This window comes from Mustela lutreola, chromosome 15 (genome assembly GCF_030435805.1).
Source record: "Mustela lutreola isolate mMusLut2 chromosome 15, mMusLut2.pri, whole genome shotgun sequence".
In the NCBI taxonomy this organism is placed as follows: domain Eukaryota; kingdom Metazoa; phylum Chordata; class Mammalia; order Carnivora; family Mustelidae; genus Mustela; species Mustela lutreola.
The window spans coordinates 29,549,462-29,572,735 of NC_081304.1; the positions used below are offsets into that span (position 1 = coordinate 29,549,462).

Below are 23,274 nucleotides of genomic sequence, written 5' to 3' on the forward strand. Positions count from 1 at the left end.
ACCACAGCAGGGCCTGGATCTTATTCACCTGATAACATCTGCAATGAGCACATTGTAGACGCAAACAGATGAACAGTATAAACAGAGCATCACAGTAAGAGTAAGGTTTATCCTAAGTTCATGATGGACAAGAACAAAGAACAGTGCAGAGGAGAGGGGACGACATTGTATATGAAGAAAACAGTCTGTACTACACCAGAGCAGTAGTTGGGGACATTTTGTATATGAGCAGAGTTGTTCTTTTTTCATTTCCATTCAGAAAACGATGAAGGCAAAAATTTTAAATACTCACCACTTTGTCAATAATGTTTTCGCCTTTTTTCTGCATTTTTATAGTTGTGATCATGGAAAAAAACATATGCTTCTGTTTTTCTCGATTTTATTCACCGTGTAACAAGTATCTCTGTGGTCTGTGCTTTGAATTCCTTTTGATAAGCTGTTATGTTTAAGCGCTCCATAATAGTCTATGTCTTTCCCGGTTCACTTATTAGGTGTTTTAGTTGTTTCTAATTCCTTCATTCATCAAAATAAGAGTCTTATAATCTATCGGAATAGACAAGGCTCTAAGTCAGGAAAACGCCTTTAAGTACAAGTAGACACACTTGGAAATTGAAATAAGTGCAGTGAAACAAAGTGCAGGGGGTCTGCTCAGTAAGCGTATCAGCCAGATGTAATCCAAGTGCAGAGGAGGGAGGGCAGTGTTGATGAGGAAGTGCAGGTGTGGTGAGTACTGCAAAATGAGGGGGCATCGATGGGGCACGATGCAGAGCAGGAGCTCGGAGGGTTTGTGAAGCTACAGAAAAGCACACAGGCCTGGGAAGAGAGTGAGCAGCTAGGATCCAAACTCCCTGCCCCCCACCAGGAGCTAGGGCATGCCTACACTGACAGGTGACTTTTTCCTCTGTCTTAATGTATAAAAATATAGCTTCCTGTGGAATCTAACAAACAAACAAAAAAAATCCAACAAGAAAAGCAAAAACAACACAAAACCAACCACGTTCGTAGGTGCAGAGGAATGCAGTGGTGCTTGCTAGAGACACAGGAGGTGGGAGGTGAGAGGAATGGGGAGAAGGGAGTCAAAAGGTTAAAAAAAAAATTTAAATTTAAAAAATAAAGGAACAACAACCGAATGTGGTGTGTGGGCTTTGCCTGGATCCTACTTTGAGCACGCTAACATTAAAAATCATTTAGTTGCTAATGGGAGAAATTTGAATATGGATGGAATATTAATTTTTTTTTTAGATTTTATTTATTTATTTGTCAGAGAGAGAGCACACAAGCAGGCAGAGTGGCAGGGAGAGGCAGAAAGAAAAGCAGGCTCCCTGCTGAGCAAGGAGCCCGATGTGGGACTTGATCCCAGGACCCTGAGATCATGACCTGAGCTGAAGGCAGCGGTTTAACCCACTGAGCCACCCAGGCGCCCCTGGATTGAATATTAATTAATATTAAGAGCTTAAGGAGGAAAATACAATGGTTAAGTCAGTGGTTAAGCTGAAAAATGTCTTTATTTTTGGAGAATGCCTTCTAAAATATCTAGGGATGAAATGTCATGGTTATATATTTTAATATATTTATATTAAATAAATAATATATTTAATATAAATGTAATAAAGTTATATAACATAATTTTAAATACTTCAGCAAAAAATACATAAAGCAAATACGGCAAAAGATACACAGTTATTAAACTTAGCTGAGGAATACAGGGGTGTTCAGTATATTGTTCTCTTTACTTTCCTATAGGTTTGAAAGTTTCCTAATAAAAAGTTAAAACAAATGAATCTGAGTTAACAATTAAAATCTTTTTTTGTTTGTTTTTTTGAGGGTTTTTTTGTGTGTTTTTTTCTGAATTAACAATATTACCTATATAAAACAACTTATTTCAGTGCTTTTAAAATATTGTGTAAAGCAGTGTACATAAATACACCCAAAGATCCATTATTAGGAACCTGAAAAAAGAAGGAGGGGAAAAAAGCCCCATAGCCCCAGACAAGTCTCCTGGTCCTGGTCTCTTTCTAAAACTATCCCTAGGACTTCCTGTCTTAGTAATTCCAGAGCATCTGAGCTCCCCACACTTTTTCTAGATCCTCATCTCTCAATAGGAATGATGTTGGTGTTGTGGGTGAGACACTTTTCCCTTGTGTGGACCCTACTTAGTGGTTCATAATGGAAATAGGGGAACAGGGCTGGATTCAAAAAAAATTTTTATGAATCAAATCTTGAGGATTTCTGGGAAAACTGCTTACCTTTTTAAGACTTAAGTTTGTTCCTGTCTATTAAAGAGGATAGTATTACCTCTTTTCAAGGTTTCATTTTTGTTTTGAGAACTAAATGAATTAATGTACATAAAAGCATCTTGGGGAGTGCTAGCATGTTGACACTCATTAAATATTAATTTCTCCCTCCTCCCCATTAGTATCCCACTGGGCCATTTAACTTACTGATTAGATTTTTCTGTTGATCCATGAATGAACCAAGAGAATCAGTGACATAAAACCAGTAGCTGTGAAATGGAGTTTTTTCCTTCATTGTCTCTTATGTACTACCTTATCAGAGACCACAGGCCCTTCATGTGAAAAGATGACTGGGCATTGATTGAGCATGTGAGCCCTGCAACCAGTGTTGTCTGAGCACTGAACAAACTCAACTTCTTGCCTTTTGTTTTGTGTGATATAAATCTTGGTTAAGTGGGAAGATAGCTCAGGAAGACCACATGGCTGTCAGCAGAGTGCTGCCTTCTGGTTTTCATTTTGGCGAATTCTATTACAAACCATGAAGACCATGGACTCATAACTTCTGAAGGGGAATGCCTAGATATCAAGAGATTGGGTTCCTTCTGTGAATGGCTCCTTCCGGTTCAGCTCTGAACCATGTGTGCCAAAAGCAACTGCAGTCAACTGTGGGACAGAAACACTTAAGTCTGAAGCTTCTGAGAAATATATTTTGCCCCTGGAAAAGATCATAGTCTTGGTGTATTAGTTTCCTATAGCTGCTATAACAAATCATCACAAATTTAGTGGTTCAAAACATTATAAACATATTACCTAGTTTGGTAAGAGTCCAAAAATAGGTCTTGCCAGGCTAACATCATGGTGTCGATAGGGTTACATTCGTTTTTGGAGGCTCTAGAGGAGAATCCATTTGCTTAACTTTTGCAGCTTCTCAAGGCTGCCCACTCTCCTTGGCTCATGATTCCTTTCCACCATCTTCAAAGCCAACATCGTCTCGTTGAGTTTTTTAATATTGTATCATTCTTGCTTCCTCTTCTGCATGTCTCTTCACATTTAAGGGCCTTTGTGGTTACATTGCTCATCTGTACAGTCCTGGCTAATCTCCCTATTAAGTTCTTCCTATTAAGGCAACCTTCCATATGCCTTCCAAGCTAACACATTCACTGTTCCAGTGATAGGATATGGGTATCTCGGAAGGGGGGAATCTCCATTCTGTTCATCACAGTCTGCCCTCTGTTCCCCCAAAGATTCTCATCCATCTATGTGCAAAATACATTTGCCCTATTCCAACATCCCCTAAAGTGTCTGCTCATTACATCTAGAGAAGAGTTGTGCAAATAAGAAAACAAGTTTGTTGCTCGAGGGTTGATCTGTGAGGGTGGTTCATACCCAGCACATAACTAATGTAGAAGAAGCTAGTGCCATAAGGAGGTGGAGGAAAAAATGTGTTTTAGAAGGGGAAAAATCCTTAAACCTAAGTGCATGTTCTAATTTAGTATGTTGCTAAGGCAACTCTTAGTTTGCAAAGCATTTCTGCATTAATCCACCTGTATTATCTTTCTAGGGGTCACCCCTGAAAATAACTTTCTGAGGAAATGCTTCAAATGCTGCTATCCTCTTTTAGCAGGTAGAGAACTGAGGATCAGAAGTTATATCCACGATCCTACAGTTTTGTGATAATAAAGCTGACACTTGATCCTTGGACTACTGCCTTCAACTTCACTATTCCTTCAAAACTATTGTTCATTTATTTATCTGCTCTCTTTATTCCCAATGTATGAGCAATGTAAAATTGTAAAGTTCAATATTTTTAGTAGATATCAGGCATCATAAAAATCAAGAGAAACAATGAAAATAGGTTGAATGTATTTGAATTTTTATGGAATAGTATTTATAATGGGATTGGAAACAAGTGAAATATTTAAGAGTAGTTAAGTGTGGGGATGCTAGGTGGGTTAAGCATCTGACTTCATCTCAGGTCATGATCTCGGGGTTCTGGGGTTGAGCCCTGTGTCGGACTCTACACTCAGTGGGGTGTCTGTTTCTTCCTCTCCCTCTCTCCCTCTGCCTCTTCTGCTCATGTGCACTCTCTTTCTTTCTCTCTCCAATGGATAGATAAAATCTGGTTGGTTGGTTGTTTGTTTCAAAAAAAAAAGGTAGTTAAATGTGTGCTATGTTCATAAGGTAAAATATGCAGCCACTAAAAATTGCATTTCTGAATAACTGGAAAATGCTCACAACACAACTGAATTAAGATACAGAACTATGTGAAATATAATCGCAAATAAGTTTAAAAATAGATTAACTTACAGAAAAAGATACCAAAAGGAAATACATTGTGATATTAATAGGGACCATTTCTAGGTGATGGAATTACAACTAGTTTTTTTTTTTTTTTTTTAAGATTTCATTTATTTATTTGAGAAAGAGAGAGAGTGAGCGCATGAGCAAGCCAGGGGTGGGAGTGGGGAAGGGCAGAGGAGAGAGAGAGAACCTCAAGCAGACTTCACGTCCAACACGGAACCTGATGTGGGGCTTGATCTCATGACCCAGAGATTACAACCTAAGCCAGTTATCAAGAGTCAGATGCTCAACCAACCGAGCCATCTAAGCCATCCCTATTACTAGTTTTTAATATACATTCATTTTATCATAGTTTTCTCTAAAGGCATTACTACCCTTATAAAATGGAAAGAAATTTTTTTAAAGTTATTAACATACTTTATTAGGAGTCAGTGGGGATGAGGCTGATTATCTTTGTTCCTGAATATTTGTGTGTTAATAATTTGTTAAGGATTATAGCATTTCACCTATTTTTTCTTTCAAATACTTAAATTTTTCTAACTCAAACAGATTCACTCGGAACCAACAAAGGATTTTGGAGCAGAATAGGAACCAGAGGGAAGATGCCAATGTAAGTGAACAGAAATGTTATAAAAAACAATTGAACATTTTACAAATTGTAGGGAATGAGACTTACCTAAAACAAGTCTTAAAACAGAGGAGATATTCCTTAACAATTTGGAGTGGTTTTGGTGGTGGTATTTGCCTTAACAACTCGATATTATTAAGCTACTAGTGAGAGGTCTTAAAAAGATTGTTTGATTAAGCAGCAACTCACGTAGATGGTGAGATGCGATTAGTACGAGTGTTGCCTGTTGAATAGAGTTCTTCGAGATGCATCCAAATAGGATTTTCCTTTAAAAAAAAAAAAAAAAAAAAAGTCCCTGGGGAGAAAGCCATGATAAACTGAGATTTTTTTTCTGAATTGTGTTTTTGTTTGTTTTCAGACTACCAGTGAACCTTCTGCCCCATCCTGTGATCTCTTGGACCTTAGGCTTAGTCCTCCAATGCCTAGGGCCACTCTGGGAGAAATCAACACCATGAATGCTCAGCTTTCAGACTTAAGTAAATAAGCACATGGGCCTTTCAGACCAGCAGAAGAGCTTTATGTGAAACAGTTCTGCTTGGTTTCATGATTAAATGCAACCTGGGAAGGATTGAAGTCCGTTTGAATGTCAGAGAACTGTATCAGGAGATGTAATTATTCCTTGGCAAATGGTTGGGTCAAACCCAGAAGTGGGATATATGGGAGGGGGATCCCTGAAACTCATCCTCTGGCTTAGAATCGCATCAAATTCACCTGGTCTACTTTTATAGAGGTGGTTCAACATCATGGCCACACTTAAAACCACTCTGTACCACACACTATGACCTTTGGGTTTCTCTGCTGGGCTACAGCATTAGGTAAGGGAATATTTTTGATGCTGATCGAGAAAGTCAGGAATTAGGAGGACTGACCTACATGGTGGTGAAATGTGGAGGAAAAAAAAACACAGGTTTTTGAGGTAGAAGTCCAAGTGGAAATCCTCTGTCTGCCACCTTATAGCCATCCAACCTGTGAGACTTTTCTACTTCGGGGTGTCTCAGGATTATAGGAAGTTGAGAGCTTGGGGAGAAGAGGGTAGAGCTCCATATGTGCCCTGGCTTTTTACTTTTGTGCCTGAGAGAACAAGACACACAAAATTCTTTCTATTCTAGATCAGTTTGGGATTTCAGAAGACCCAATATAATAACATTTGTTACCTTCACAACATCCTTTTTTGTGGCAGCATTTCTCTTCCCAGTTACCATTTAATAATGTCCTTTAATTTTTGTTTGAGGAAACGATTTTACGGTGGCAGAAATATCTGTTTTGTTTTGTTTTGTTTTGTTTTTAATGTGTAAAATTGAGCCAGAATAACTGAATGAAAAAATGTTTTTTAAAGCGAAACAAGTCCATTTTTTTGTTCTAGATTTTAGCTCTCCAAGTCCTGCCGTAACAAACAACTTGAACCCCAGTCTTCGTCCACAGGTGGATTTGCTAGCCTTGGAAAATATGGAAACACCCTTGTAAGTATGTCCAGTAATACCACAGAGGTAATACCATCTTCTTCTGATTCCTTATATTTAAGAAAGCATGACGTAAGAGGAAATGTAGAGACTTGAGAATCAGACAGTCTTGCGATAGACTCTCAGCTCTGCTTCCTACCAGCTGCGTGACCCTGGATGAGAAACTTCACCAGGGTGAACCTTCATTTTTCTTCTGAGAATACTTCTAGGGTATTCCTTGAGATGCTATATGTAACCCCTAATACAGCAGTCTAGGTGGTAAGCCTTCCAAAAATTATTTATTTTTCAGTGGTAACAGTGGGGGAAGAACAAGGGGAATTGAATGACAAGGGAGGTAAAACAAAAAAATGGCCACACGAATTATGGAGCACTTGCCATGTGCCAGGCACTTTGCTAAGCTGTGTTTGTTTATTCCATTTAATCTTTGCAAAAACTCTTGCATCTATGCTGTTGTCATTATGCCGATTTTACAGGAGAAGAGGCTGAGATTTAGGGAATTGAAACGGCCCAAGTTCATAAGCTATGAAGAAGCAGGTCAGATGAATTGATAGGTCACCAGAAAAGAGAGATGGATGGTCCATAAACAGATGCAGTGATGCTCAACCTTACTTAAAATTATGGAAGTATAAAACTACAGTGACTTTTTATTTTTCACCTCACAGATTGGTAAGAGTCTGAATGTTTGTTAATGGACTTTACTGGCGGTGGAAAACAGCTACTATCATAAAATTATGCAGTTCTTTTGAGGGGCAAGTGGTAATATCTGTTACAATTATAAATGCATTTGTCTTTGAACCCACCATCTCATTTCTAGGAACTCATACTTGCTTATGCAAAATGAGGTGTTCACAAGATTATTCTTGACAACATTTGGGCGTAGCTAATAATTGGAAATGACTCAACTATGCATCAGCTGTGGCCTAAATATCTACACAATGTATTATTACACAACCAGGGGACAAAAGTAGACTCTCTCTGAGGAACAATCACCAATATATTATGATGAAGTGAAAAAGTGTGCAAAGTAATGTATGTTTGCATAAGAAAGTAAGAAATAATATAAACATTTGCCTCTTTGTGTTAAGAAACACAAGAAGGATGCAGAAGAAACTGAAAAAGGCACAATTGCCTTAAGGTCAAGGAGAAGCTGGATACACTAGATATAGCAAAAAATAAACAGAAGTTGGATTTTCTGTATGAAAGGCTGGGGTTTTGTTTTCCTTTTAAATGTAGTATTTTAGGTAATAGTGGATTTCCATGATTCAGGTATCAAAATGATATAAAAAGATCTGCAAGGACAGTACTTGATCTCACCCTACCCCATTGCTTCCCCTTATGTCAAATCTTGCTTCTACCCTGATAGCCATTTTCTTACTTGTCCTTCCAAAGTGTCTTTGAGTAAATAATGAATACGATTTTTTCCTCCTTTATTAAATATAGCATACTCATACTCTACATACCCCTATGAACCTCACATTTGTTTTTCATTCAACATAGCTTGGCATATCTTGATAAAAATACATGGGTTTTCACATCAGTGGATTTAGACATGTTTTTAGAGTTACCCAGTGTTTGTGCTCAAGCACTGAATTACTTTTCTACTTAAAAGGAGTGAGGGTGGGGCAGAGGCAGAGAAGGGAAATGAGAAAGAAGAATCAAAATGGGAAGAAAGAAACAAAAGGGAAGGAGAGGACTGAGGACAGCTTCACGTGTTGATAACGAATAGTGTCGGTGGCTGTGTTGTAAACAACTAGTCGGTCGGTACCATCACATAACTGTGATGCAAGCAATGCTGCAATGCTGTAGGCAGATTTCCAGGAAGTTGCTTAGTAAATAATGTGATGCAAAGTAACTGATTCTGTTTTCCTTTATCCTGCAAATCGTGTTGTGTAATAAGAAGTGACTATATAGATGAAATCCAATTATAAAAATGTCTCTATAAAGCTTATAAATATCCCATACTTCTGAAGGCTAGAAACCTGAAATCTGCAGGGCCACACTCTCTGCAGGACTCTTAGAGACTAGCAGCATTCTTCATTCTTCTAGCTTCTGGTGACTGTTAGCAGTTTTTTTTTGTTTGTTTGTTTGTTTGCTTCCTTGGCTTGGCCCACATCACTCCACTTTCTGCCTCTACCTTCATGTTGTCTGATCTGTGTGTTTCAAATCTCCCTCTGCTTTTTTCTTTAAGATCACTTGTCATTGGATTTAAGGCTCATTCAATTAATATAATTCAATTAATATAATAATATAATCTCAAGATCCTTAGCTTAAAAATATCTGAAAAGATCCATTTCCAAATCAAGTCACATTCACAAGTTCCAGGAATTAGGACAAGGAGATATCTTTTGCAGGTAGGGCACCATTCAACCTACTATACTGCATTTGTTGAATCTGTGGGTCTATGTCTTTCACCGGATTTGTGAAGTTTTCAGCCTTATAGTTCAAATATTTGCTCAAAACTACATGTTCTACTGTTCCTCTGGGACTCTTGATGACACAACTATTAGATCTGATATCATTGTCTGGTAAATGCCTAGAGTTCTGTTCCTTACTTTTTTCACTCTTTTTCTGTTTTGTTTTTTTCCTTAAGATAGGATAATTTCTATTGATTTAAGTTCAATTCTGCTGCCTTTTTCTTTTTTTTTAACATAAATAAATCTTTTATTTAAGTTCAATTAATTAACTTATAATGTATTATTAGTTGCTCATTATGCCCTCCTTAATGTCCATCACCCAGTCACCCCCATGCAGCCCCCTCTCCAGCATTTGTTTTCTATGTTTAAGAGCCTCTTGTGGTTTGTCTCCCTCTCTGATTTCATCTTGTTTTATTTTTCCCTCCCTTTCCCGATGATCCTATTTTCTTTTTTAAATTCTACTTATGAGTGAGATCATATGATAATCATCTTTCTCTGACTGATTTATTTCGCTTAGTGTAATACCCTCTAGTTCCACTATGTCCTTGGCAAATGGCAAGATTTCAATTTTTTGGTGGCTGAGTACTATTCCATTTTACATATGTGTCACATTTTCTTTATCCATTCATCTGTTGATGGACATCTGGGCTCTTTCCATACTTTGACTGTTGTGGAAACTGCTGCTATAAACATGGGGGTGCATGTGCCCCTTCTTTTCACTACACCTGTATCTTTGGTGTAAATACCCAGTAGTGCAATTGCTGGGTTGTAGGGTAGCTCTACTTTCAACTTTTTGAAGAACCTCCAAACTGCTTTCCAGAATGGCTGCACCGGCTTGCATTCCCACCAACATTGTAGGAGGGTTCCCCTTTCTCTGCATCCTCACCAACATCTGTCATTTTCTGACTTGTTGATTTTAGCCATTCCAACTGGTTTGTGAGGTGGTGTTTCATTGTGGTTTTGATTTGTATTTCCCTGATGCTGAGTGATGTGGAATATTTTTCATATGTCTGATGGCCATTTTTATGTCTTCTTTGGAGCAATGTCTGTTTATGTCTTCTGCCCATTTCTTGATTGGATTATTTGTTCTTTGGGTGTTGAGTTTGATATGTTCTTTATAGATATTTGGATACTAGCCCTTAATCTGGTAAGACATTTGCAAATACCTTCTCGCATTCTGTCGGTTGTCTTTTGGTTTTGTCAAGTGTTTCCTTTGCTGTGCAAAAGCATTTTATCTTGATGAAGTCCCAGTAGTTCATTTTTGCCTTTGTTTCCCTTGCCTTTGGAGACAGGTCTAGACAGAAGTTACGGCTGCCTGTGTTCTCCTCTAGGATTTTGATGGATTCCTGTCTCACATTGAGGTCTTTAATCCATTTTGCATCTATTTTTGTGTTTGGTGTAAGAAAATGGTCCAGTTTCATTCTTCACGTGGCTGTCCAAATTTCCCAACACCGTTTGTTGAAAAGACTGTATTTTTTCCCATTGGATATTCTTTCCTGCTTTCTCAAAGATTAGCTGAACATAGAGGTCCATTTCTGGGTTCTCTTCTGTTCCAGTGATCTGTATGTCTGGTTTTATGTGAGTACCATATTGTATTGATGATTACAGTTTTGTAATAGAGCTTGAAGTTTGGAATTGTGATGCCACCAGCTTTGGTTTTCTTTTTCAATATCCCTTTGGCTATTCATGTGGTCTTTTCTGGTTCCAAATTTTAGGATTATTTGTTCCAGCTCTGTGAAAAAAAGTTGATGGTATTATGGTAAGGATCACCATGAATGTATAGATTATAAATGTAGCAGACATTTTAACAATATTTGTTCTTCCAATCTGTGAGCATGGAACATCTTTCCATTTCTTTTTATCTTCCTCAGTTTCTTTCACGAGTGTTCTATAGTTTTCTGAATACAGATTCTTTGCTACTTTGGTTAGGTTTATTCCCAGGCATCTTACAGTTTTTGGTGCTACAATTGTAATTAGGATCAACTACTTAATTTCTCTTTCCTCTCATTGTTAACATATAGAATGTGACTGATTTCTGTGTATTGGTTTTGTATCCTGCCATTTTCAGAATTCCTGTTCTAGCAATTTGGGGATGGAGTCTTTTGGGTTTTCCACATGGAGTATCATGTCATCTGCGAAGAGTGAGAGTTTGACTTCCTCTATGCCGATTTGGATGACTTTTATTTCTTTTTGTGGTCTGATAGCTGAGGCTAGGACTTCCAGTACCATATTGAACAACAGTGGTGATAGTAGACATCCCTCCCTTGTTTCTGACCTTAGCGGAAAAGCTCTCAGTTTTTCCCCATTAAGAATGGTATTTACTGTGGGCTTTTGGTAGATGGTTTTTATGAACATACTGAGGTATGTTCCCTCTGTCCCTACACTGTGAAGTTTTAATCAAGAAAGGATACTGTACTTTGTCAAATGCTTTTTCTGCATCTACAGAGAGGATCATATGGTTCCCGTCCTTTCCTTTATTAATGTAGTGTATCACATTGATTGATTTGCAAATGTTGAACCACCCTTGCATCCCAGGAATAAATCCCGCTTGGTCGTGGTAAATAATCCTTTTAATGTACTGTTTGATCCTATTGGCTAGTATTTGATGAGAATCTTTGCATCCATCTTCATCAGGGATATTGGTCTATAATTCTCCTTTTTGGTGGGGTCTTTGTCTGGTTTTGGGATCGAGATAATTCTGGCTTCATAAAAAGACTTTGGAAGTTTTCCTTCCATTTCTATTTTTTGGAACAGCTTCAGAAGAATAGGTATTAATTCTTTAAATGTTTGGTAGAGGGCGCCTGGGTGGCTCAGTGGGTTAAAGCCTCTGCCTTTCGCTCAGGTCATGGTCCCAGGGTCCTGGGTTTGAGCCCCACATCAGGTTCGCTGCTCAGCAGGAGGCCTGCTTCCTCCTCTCTCTCTCTCTCTCTGCCTGCCTCTCCGTCTGAGATTTACTTGAGATCTCTGTCTGTCAAGTAAATAAATAAAATCTTCAATAAATTAAATAAATGTTTGGTAGAATTCCCCCTGGGAAGCCATCTGGCCCTGGCCCCCTTTTCTTGGAGATTTTTTAATCACTTTTTCAGGATCCTTGCTGCTTCTGGGTCTTTTCAGGTTTTCTGTTCCTTCCTGTTTCAGTTTTGGTGTTTATATGTCTCTAAGAATGCATCCATTTCTTCTAGAGTGCCTAATTCTTTGACATATAGTTGTTCATAAAATATTCTTAGAATTGTTTATATTTCCTTGGTGTTGGTCATGATTTCTCCTTTTTCACTCATGATTTTTATTCATTTGGGTCCTCCTTTTTTTCTTTTTGATGAGTCTGGCTAGGAGTTTATCAATTGTATTAATTCTTTCAAAGAACCAGCTCCTAGTTTTATTGATCTGTTCTACTGTTCTTTGGGTTTCTATTTCATTGATTTCTGCTCTGATTTTTGTTATGTCTAGTCTCCTGCTGGGTTTAGGCTTTTCTTGCTGATCTTTCTCCAGCAACTTTAGGTGAAAGGTTAGGTTGTGTATTTGAGAACTTTCTTATTTCTCAAGAAAGGCTTGTATTGCTATGTATTTCCCTCTTAGGACTGCCTTTGATGCATCCCAAAGGTTTTTTTTTTTTCTTTTTTTAAGATTTTATTTATTTATTTGACAGAGAGAGATCACAAGTAGGCAGAGAGGCAGGCAGAGAGAGAGGAAGGGAAGCAGGCCCCCTGCTGAGCAGAGAGCCCGATGTGGGACTCGATCCCAGGACCCTGAGATCATGACCCGAGCCAAAGGCAGTGGCTTAACCCACTGAGCCACCCAGGCACCCCAATGCATCCCAAAGGTTTTAAACAGTTGTGTTTTCATTTTCATTTGTCTTCATGAATTTTTTTAATTCTTTAATTTCCTGGTTGACCCATTCATTCTTTAGTAGGATGTTCTTTAGCCTGCATGTATTTGAGTTCTTTCCAAATTTCTTCATGTGATTGAGTTCCAGTTTCAAAGCATTGTGGTCCAAAAATATGCAGGGAATGATCCCAGTCTTTTGGTACTAGTTGAGACCTGACTTGTGACCCTAGTATGTTATCTATTCTGAAGAATATTCCATGTTCACTCAAGAAGAATGTGTATCCTGTTGTTTTAGGATGGAATGCTTTAAATATATATGTGAAGTCCATCTGGTGCAGTGTGTCATTTAAAGCTCTTGTTTCAAGACAAAACCAGAGAGGGAGACAAACCATAAGACACTGTTAATCATAGGAAACAAACTGAGGGTTGCTGGAGGGGAGGGGGTTAGAGGAAAAGGGTAAATGGGTGATGGACATTGAGAAGCATATGTGGTGTAATGAGCTCTGGGTATAAGACTGATGAAACACAGACCTCTGCCCTGAAACAAATAATACATTATATGTTAATTTAAAAATAAGTTAAAAATAATAATAATAATAATAAAGTTCTTGCTTCTTGTTCTGCTGTTTAGATGATCTGTCCATTGCAGCTATTGGGGTGTTAAAGTCCCCTACTATTATTTTATTATGTGTTTCTTTAGTTTTGTCATTAATTGGTTTATAGAATGGGCTGCTCCCATGTTAAGGGCATAAGTATTTAAAATTGTTAGATCTTCTGGTTGAATAGACTCTTTAAGTATGATATAGTTTCCTTCGTCATCTCTTATTATAGTCTTTGGTTTAAAGTCTAATTTGTCTGATATAAGGATTGCCACCCCAGTTTTCTTTTGATGTCCATTAGCATGATAAATTATTTTCCACCCCCTCAGTTTCAATCTGAAGGTGTCTTTGGGTCTAAAATGAGTCTCTTGTAGACAGCATATAAATGGGTTTTGTTTTTGTTTTTGTTTTGTTTTGATTGGGGCACTTAGCCCATTTACACTGAGTAACTATTGAAAGATACACATTTAGTGCCATTGTATTACCTGTAAAGTCACTGTTTCTTTATATTGTCTCTGGTCTGTGTTACTTTTGGGTGCTTTCTTTGCTTAAAGAATCCTCTTTTATATTTCTTTAGATTTTTTAAAAAGATTTTTAAAAAAGATTTTATTTATTTATTTGACAGAAATCACAAGCAGGCAGAGAGGCAGGCAGAGAGAGAGGAGGAAGCAGGCTCCCTGCTGAGCAGAAAGCCCGATGCGGGGCTCAATCCCAGGACCCTGAGATCATGACCTGAGCCGAAGGCAGCGGCTTAACCCACTGAGCCACCCAAGCGCCACCTTTAAAAAAGATTTTATTCATTTATTTGAGAGATAGCATGAGCAGGGAGAAGGGACAGTAGAAGAGAGAAGCAGACTCCCCATTAAGCAGGGTGCCCAATGTGGGACTTGAGCCCAGGACCCCAGGATCCCAGTGCTAGCCAAAGGCAGATGCTTAACCAACTGAGCCACCCAGGTGCCCTACTCTTTAATATTTCTTGCAGGTCTGTTTAGTAATAAAAAATTCTTTCAATTTCTGTTTTTTTTGGAAGCTCTTTATCTCTCCTTCTATTCTGAATGATAGCCTTGCTGAATAAAGTATTCATGGCTACATATCTTCTTCATTTAGCACCTTGATTCTGAGACCATACACTGTCCCACCTAAGATTCTGCCCTGCTTTGCCACCTGAGTGCCTTTCAAGGCTGGGATGTCCCTCACCAGAGCAGACTTCTAAAAGTCCTGATTTTGCGCTCTGCTGCTCTATCACTTTTGGGTAGTCAGCTTACAGAGCTCTCCCCCACCCATGGTTTATCTTCCAATATATCACCTCAGATTCACTTCTCCACACCTCCTACCTTGAAGAAAGTGGTCTCTTTTCTATTTGTAGAGTTGCAGCTATTATTTTCTTAGATTGTTGGTTGAGTTCACAGGTGTTCAGAATGATTTGATAGCTATCTAACTGCATTTCTGGGACCCAACAAAACTAAGGTGTCCTACTCCTCTGCCATCTTGGATTTCTCTGCTGCCTGTTTCCTCTGTCATCCCCGTTTTTCTAGGGAGCTCATTCTATAAATTTAAAAAACTTCAGTTATTATATTTTTGATTCTAAAGTTACTATTTGGCTCTTCTTTGTATCTTATTTTTCTTTGAAACAACTTTCTATATTCCCATCTCTTTTGCATGATGAGTGTTCACAGTTGCTTGTTGAAGCACTTGTATAATAGCTGCTTTAAAATCTGAGATCATTTTAACATCTGTGTCCTCTTGATACCGACTTCTGTTGATTGCCTTTTCTTTTGCCTGTTGAAATTTTTCCAGTTTTTCACATGCCTAGTAATTTTGGATTGTATCCTAGGCATTTTTAATGTTAGGATACACTTCCTCTTATTTATATCCTGTCAAGGATGGGGCTGTTTTGATTTTAGAAGGCAAACAACCTCCTTGGGTTCATGCTTCAGCTTTAGCCTACTGCCTTTGTGCTGGATTTGGTAATATGGAGGTAGCTGGTTCCAAAGTAGTTATGTTTTCAAAGCTTTGTTGTGCTATTCTGATCTGTCTCATGTGTGCCACTCTGAGGTCTGGATGGCTATGTGTTTAGTTCTCAGAATCTTTGGCATTCTGATTGGGATCAAATCCACAGAGGCACAGATCAAGAAGTGAGCACAGGATGTCATAAACAACTTTTTAAGATTTTTCTGAATTCCTCCCTTTGTTATTTCTCTGGTTTTTGCTTTTCTAGGATTTGCCTTTTTGTTCCTCCAGTCAGAAAGCTGGAGATTCAGTTGCCCTGTTATATGTGATGCATTTCCTTGACTGTGTATGTGTCTGGGACCAAGTGGTGGGACAGAAAAGAAAAAAAACAGCAAGACAGTGTTTGTGCTGTCCTTGGGACCACAGTTACACTTGTTAGAGAAGAAGGGTCCCCTCTGATGAATAAACCTCTGCAGGTCCCTCTTGCTTCTACTGTCACTTCAGCCACTTTGGGATTGCCTCAGGTTTAGAGGATGAGAGAACAGAAAGAAAAAAAAGGGGGAAAGGAATTTCCACACTATCTCTGAGCATTAGGATTTCTGTCTCCTGCTCCTTGAGTGAGAACAAAAGAGCTTCTCCTGGAACTGGCTGTTCTCACTGCCCACTCGGGTTTTAGGCTGTATTGCATTCAGGTTTGGGTATACAAGGTGGGGGGGGAGTTAAATTCACAATGATTTGGTGATACTCAAAATCTAGTCTTCTTTCCCAGTTATCCTATAAACTATTTACTTATCAGCCCTCAAATATTTGTCCCATGCATCCTTCCCAGGTTTTTTAGTTGCCCTCAGTGGGAAAGACAAACTGAAGTGTGTGTGTGTGTGTGCATCTTACATTAAACTAGGGCCCTTCCTGCCTCATTCCTAACCTCTACTCTGGATTGCTTCTCATCCTTCAGGAAATGACAGGGTCATAGCTTCTCTGATGGAAAAACTGACGGCTTATTCTCACTAGTATGTATACTTCAGGATCTCGGGGCTACCACCGCCATGAGATAGTGCTTTGTCTTTATTCTCTTCGGTATTTGGGCATCAAAAGCTGATGGACACTGAAACCAGATGACCGTTGTTATATAAAATTAATATTTCATTGCAGTCTGAAGGTTTATTTTAGCTTTTGTTCATAGGAAGTCATCTTTTTGCATTTGTGCTCTCACTATAGGGTAATCAAGCTGTCTTGTCATACTCTCCTAGGTTTACCCAAAGGACCAGCCAAAACATCACCTCAAGTCCTACATATGAAAGTGTAAGTACTGAAACCCTTCCCAGGCAGCACCCCAGGCAGCAGATTATCATGGCTGAGAAGAAATTCCTGGTCATTAAATCTCATGTTCTTTTCAGTGTTGTGTTATATGTTCTATAACCTGTTAATACAGTCCTTGTTAGGATCTCTCTTTATCTTATTTTTAGCCTTTCGAAATAGGCAGGCTGAATCTTACTTCTATTAGAAAAATGGTTACAGATCAAAATTCCTTTAGTGTTTATAGTAGCTGTCTCTTCTTCTTTCCTTCCATCCTATTTGGTGGGTTTCATACAGGCTCTCATTCTTCCCAGTGTGCTGATATAGCTCTTCTCATGGTCTCCAGTCACCTCCATTATTACTAATCTACTACTGTAATTTTCGATGCTCATCTTACCTGATTTATTGGCAGCAGGTGACAGGATCACTCACTTCTTCCTTTTTTGCACACGTGCCTTTCAGACACCACTCACTTTTGTCCTCTTAATTCCACTTCTCTATCTCCTTTGCTGGCCTCCACTCCTCTACTGGCCTTCCAGGGTTGCAGACCCCAGGGCTTAGGCTACAGACTTCTCTTTTCACATTTGTTTTTCCAGTCTTTTAGTCTCGTATCTTAAAATACCATTCAGACTCTGACAATTTACAACTGGTACCCCCAGCCCAAACCCCTTCCCTAAACTCAGAACTCACAAATCCGCCTTCTGAGTTATCTCTTTTTGTGTTCTTCCCAGTCCTGGCTCTCCACATGCTCTTCCTTCAGGCTTCCCCACCTTAGTCAAGGACCCCTCCACTCTTTCAGTTGCTTAAGTCAAAACCTTGGAAAACAGTGCATGACCTCTACCTTTTCACCTTTTCACTTCACAGCAGACCTATTTTCTAGGCACTTCTCACTGCCTCCACTTCTGCATGCCAGTCCAGGCCATCAGATGGATATTGCAGTGGCAGGTTACTCTGCCTTAGCCTTCACCTCCCTCTCCACCCCCATCCCCATCATACAATCTATTCTCAAACCAGAGCAGTCTTAGGAGAAGGGGGGAAAAAAAGTCATGTATTACTTAACTGCTCTACAGCCCCCTATGATTTTTCCTCTTCTGTTTTACTGTGTAAAAACCTGAAATGCTGATCTCTCCTCTCCCATTACCTCTCTAACCTCACCTCTCTTCCTTGGCTCACTCTGCTCCAGCCACACTGGTCTCCTCTGCCTCAGAGATGACCTTGTGTCCCTTTAGGTACTCCCAGCACCCACCTCCGACAGTGAGGCATTCCCTGACCACTACTATCACAGCATAGCCCACCCCATCTACTCCAGGCTTTATTCTCCCTGTTACGCTGGGTTGGTTGGTTTGTTTGTTTTTAAGAGTACTTGTTATCGGACATCTATTTAGATTTGTTGATTGTCTGCTTCAAGGGTACAGGGTCTTGGCCTATTTATAGTGCCTGGCATCTAGTAGGTGCCCAGGACATATTTGTGAAATGAATGAGGACTTTACAAGAAGAAAGATATTTCTAAGACTTTATCGGTTCTGATTTGATGTCATCACCTTATGCCCTTCTGTAGGGTTAAGATTTATTTTCCTGTTTGAGGGTGAGATTTTTTAGTCAATGGGAAACAACAGAAGCTAAACTGAGCCACATGTTTTTTTTTTAAAGCAACATGTTAATTTTACATTTTGTATGGGAAATGAGGTACAGTGGGCATGGAACCAGAGAGAAAAGTAGTAAGTGTTCTAAATGGTTATTACCTAAAAAATTAATAGTTCGTAATTTTTAATTCTTGTCCAATTGAGAGTATATGGTTCTTGGAATCGTGCCACTTAGAAGCCTGGGAATCTAACAAACAAAAGAAAAGCTTAATGTATAATGTTTATTTAAACATTGTGCTATGCTTTCTTCAGTTTCCAGAATATTCAAATTCAGTACTACAGCCAGTTAGTCTGCAGAACATTCCAGCAACACTATCAAGCCAGAGATTGCCTTCCTTGCCCAGCAATCATCCAGGTATTTGAGACCAATTATTTGCATTGAAAAAGAAAACTGGTGAGAATATAGAAGTCTGTCAGAGATTTACTTCTGATTGGAAATAGGTATAGAGAGAGGAAAAATGAAAACTTCATATGCCTTTTTTTTTTTTTTAAAGATTTTATTTATTTATTTGACAGAGAGAGATCACAAGTAGGCAGAGAGGCAGGCAGGCAGAGAGAGAGGAGGAAGCAGGCTCCCCGCTGAGCAGAGAGCCCAATGTGGGACTCGATCCCAGGACCCTGAGATCATGACCTGAGCCGAAGGCAGCGGCTTAACCCACTGAGCCACCCAGGCGCCCATTCATATGCCCTTTTAAGCTCCATGAAGTAAATACATGGCAGATACCATTATGACCGACATTAGATTATAAAAATGCTTGTGTTGTGCTGAATGTTGTATTTGGAATGCTGAGGTAAATGGATCTTTAGCTGAAGTTTGGAAGACCTTTTGTTATATAGAGATTTGTTGCATGTGGGAATAGCATCAGAATACTAGTTGCATTTATTTCTGGTTGTCAGGGTTTCTTAGGACCTAATGTTTGAAGTCTGAATCATAAAGAGAATATTAATTGTGCTAGTGTTCTTGAAAAATACAATGTGTGTTTACTGGTTGGGTGTTTTTTTTGTTTTTGTTTTTTGCCTAAAGCATTGACAAAGAATGATCTCCAGCCACCCAATTACTACGAGGTAATGGAGTTTGATCCCTTAGCTCCTGCTGTCACTACAGAGTAAGTCATTTACAAAATGATTAATTTATTTTTCGTCTCGGTTCCTTTTGGTAACAGAGCTAACAGAGCTTGGTTTTACATTTAATTTTGTTTAGGTCTTGGCAGAAATTGATGACCTTATTAAAAATGACTTAAGAGGTTTTATGGAGGCTGTTGCTCTTAATGGTCTTATTGTGCTCGGCCTTGTGACTAAAAAATAAAAATGCTGGGGCTGCACATTAAGAAATAACCGGAACCATCGTGTACATTAACGGGTTCCTTATAGATGCCTTGGGAGAAAGGTTCTCTCCAGCTTGAGAAGGGCACTATATTCGCTAATTGGTGACATAAGTAATACCACATTGATGGATTATTTTAACTGTTCTTTACTAATCAGAAAAAAAATTGTTTTTAGTTTTCACTCTGTCAACTTAAAACGGATTAATAAAGCATTAGTTAGTGTAAACGTGTCTTCTTAACTTGAAGGTCTTAAGAGCATTATTTTATGATATCATGTTGGTCAAGTGTATATATTTATGCAACAGTAAGTAGGCTCATTAGAGCTTTAATACTTTGACTGACGATTACCCCCAGAATTCTTAAAAAGGATCAAAGCACATTTATGGAAACCATTGTTAGGAAACTGACAGCCTTTAGGCAGTATCTTCCTTACAGCTGTGTTCTGTTTGACCTATGTGGAATTTAAACCGTGCATTTAAAAATTAATTGCCAAAAATTAAAAACTGGGATATTGTAAAAAAAAAAAAAAAATCTATCTATCAATTTATCTATCTATATCTATATCTATATATATATGTATGTATGTATGTATCTGGTCTTGTGGATTCTTTCGGTACTGTGGCAAAGCAAGGCCTGCATTTTTAAATGCTAGCACTACGTTAGGACTGAGTAGTAGCTGCCTCATTAAGGCAAGGTATGTGCTGCAGTTGATCAGGCCCCGGCTGGCCCGCTTCGTCCATTTATTTGATCAGCCTGGCATGTGTTAAACATTTGAGGGTCTGACCTCTGGTTTTAAACCAATAATGCAGTGATCCATTTTGGAATAATTTATGAATTTTAACAGACTTAGAAGTTCATTACTTTTTTTTTTTAAGATTTTTTTTATTTACCAGAGAGAAATCATAAGTAGGCAGAGAGTCAGGCAGAGAGAGAAGGGAAAGCAGGCTCCCCACCGAGCAGAGAGCCTGATGCGGGGCTCAATCCCAGGACCCTGAGATCATGACCTGAGCCAAAGGCAGAGGCTTAACCCACTGAGCCACCCAGGTGCCCCTAGAAGTTCATTAAATATTTTTTTTCATAATGTAGGATTGCAAAATTTCCCTAAGTCATTCTGGTTGATAAAGTATCACTGAATATATCTGTCACTTAAGGAATCAGAATCACATAGCATCCAAAGAGGAAGTGGAGTTTATTATATTCCAGTTAATTAGGAAATTTTAAGTAGATATGGCAGTGCAACAGATATTAAATTTGAGAGAGAGTGAGAAGAAAAGCTGAAGAAGTGGAGCTTTGGAATCCTCTACCATTGTGATGTTCTTACTTTCTGAGGGGTAGGGTGTTTCATTCCATTAAAATTCACCTTAGGAAATTCTCCCTAAGGAAAACCACAAAGCCTTGTAGAAAAAGTTGTGGAATTTTCACATCACTAGTTGTCCATGAACCCTACGTTAAGAATTTCTGTTCTGATAGGAGGAGTACAATATTTATGTTGTATACAAACAAGTACACGTGATTCATCTGGCAAATGCTTGAACACTATATGCCAAGGACAATGACTGATGCCTAATTTATAATGTTGAGTGAGAGGCGTCCTCCCCATCCTCATGCAGGTTAAATCTGTGGAAGAAGAAATCAGGGAACCTGGGTGGCTCAGTTAAGTGTCTTGACGCTTGATCTCAGGGTCCTTAATTCAAGCCCTGTTTCCATGGAACATACTCAAAAAAAAAAAAAAAAAAAAAAAAAAAAAAGGGAAAGCAAACGGGCAAACATATATTTACAGATCGTGTTAATGGTATGAAAGAACATGGTGACTTGAAAGATTGTAACAGGTAGAACTAATTTAAATGAGGGGTAGAGAAAGCCTGAGGAAGAGACAATAAGGTTGAGACCTTCAAGTATCAGTCAGGTGACAAGTTTGGGAATCAGTTTTGTAGGCCCTGGGAACAACAGGTACAAAGACTGTGAGTAGACAGAGTTTGGGTACATTCAAGGAAATGAACAGCTAACGCCAAGAGCAAAGAGAGCAATAGGGACCTTATTATTAGCAGATGTGGAAGAGCAATTTGGAAACCAGGAGGGAGTATACAGCTGTGATGAACCATCAAAGAGGATATGATGACTGAAAACTAGTTAATGAATTAAGTAGAAGGAAATCCTTGATGTAAGCTGTTTTGCTAGATTGGTGGGGAGAGAAGCCAGATTTTAGTGTGTTAACAGAAGGGAGGAAGTAGGGATGGTTAGTGTAGAGGACACTATAAACTTCCATATGAAGGGATTGTGGCCAACAGGTTGGTAGCTAGAGGTTACTGGGATGATCACTCCAAGTAGACATGGGATTGAGGACTCCCTTATTTTAGAAAATAGGAGATGATGGAGCATCTGTGAATGCTGACCAGTAGGATCTAATAGACAGGGAGACCAGAAGTTCAAAAAGGGGGAAGACTGAGTGAGTAACATGTTTGAGAAGCCAGGTGTAGCCAGAAAGATGGTATAGGTGAAGAAGATGAAGATTTGGTGATAGGGAGATGAGCAAGTTTCCATACCACGGCATTTAATTTACTTTTAAGTGAGGTTTCTGACCAAGAGTGGTAAGAGGAGGGGGACCAGAGATGTGAGGAGTGAAAGAAGTTGAAATAGCTTTGTGGAAATACATTAAAATTTCTGGACCCTCTTGGGTCCTCGTAACGTTGATGAACACGGCTTCGCAGTACTATGATTTTTTTATAAGATTTTCTTTCCCCAGCTATGTTTTACTATACTGTATCAATGTTGTATTTGTAGGTTTAGATGTTTTCTTAGGTATAGGCCTATGTAAGACAGATAAAAAGAACTGAACGATGCCATGAAAAATTACTATAAATGAGGTATAGAGATGACACTTATAAGTTGAAGGGGGCTCAGGAGTTTCGACTGTAATAACATAGGTTAAGAAGATAGAATGTTAGTATTTTTAAATGCTTTGAAACCTGGAAAAACTGAATTTTTTGTTTTTTGGTTTTTTTTTTTTTTTTTTTGGTAAAGCAGAGAGCAAACTGTCCAAATTTGAGCCACATTTTTCACTGAGTCACAACTAAAATGAATTGGTTATACGAGATACATATTTGTAAGATGCATGGGAATTACATTAGGCTCTAAGAAAGCTATAATGTAATGTAAGCTTCAAGGGCAGAGATCTGTTTTTATTCACTGATACAGCCTGAATACCTAAATGGCAGATTTTTAGTTAAGGTGTTGGTAGTTAAAAGCCAAAATAGTACTTTGAAATATAATAACCCTTTTGCCATGATGGTTTGTTTTTTTCAGAGCTGTTTATGAAGAAATTGATGTTCATCAGCAGAAAGGAGCTCAAAGTCAAAGTGACTGCTGAGGTAGACTTCAATTTATACAACATACATTCCCCATTCTATAGAATTCCAGTGTAATTGTCCCTTTTCTTCAGTATTTACATTTTATAAAGGCCATCTGAGTCTGACACTTTGAGTGAAATCTTAGTACAAAAGTTTCTCCTAATCACTCAAATTATAATGAAATACAATTTTTGTGAGCTTGTTACTAAAAATAATGAATCTTTGGAATGTAGAAGTTGGTTTATGGTACAG

General features: G+C 38.6%; 1 protein-coding gene across 4 annotated transcripts in view; it reads left to right on the forward strand.

Annotated features, from left to right (window-relative positions):
• Positions 1-23,274, forward strand: part of TOM1L1 (target of myb1 like 1 membrane trafficking protein) — a 55,648-nt gene that overhangs the window by 30,106 nt on the left and 2,268 nt on the right. For all 4 annotated transcript variants that reach the window (XM_059149755.1, XM_059149754.1, XM_059149753.1 and 1 more), the window contains 7 exons: positions 5,085-5,145; positions 5,522-5,639; positions 6,527-6,623; positions 16,662-16,713; positions 18,603-18,705; positions 19,375-19,456; positions 22,979-23,043. In XM_059149755.1, the coding sequence (XP_059005738.1) occupies positions 5,085-5,145; positions 5,522-5,639; positions 6,527-6,623; positions 16,662-16,713; positions 18,603-18,705; positions 19,375-19,456; positions 22,979-23,042 (577 nt within the window). In that variant the 3' untranslated portion in view covers position 23,043. The remainder of the gene's footprint in view (positions 1-5,084; positions 5,146-5,521; positions 5,640-6,526; positions 6,624-16,661; positions 16,714-18,602; positions 18,706-19,374; positions 19,457-22,978; positions 23,044-23,274) is intronic.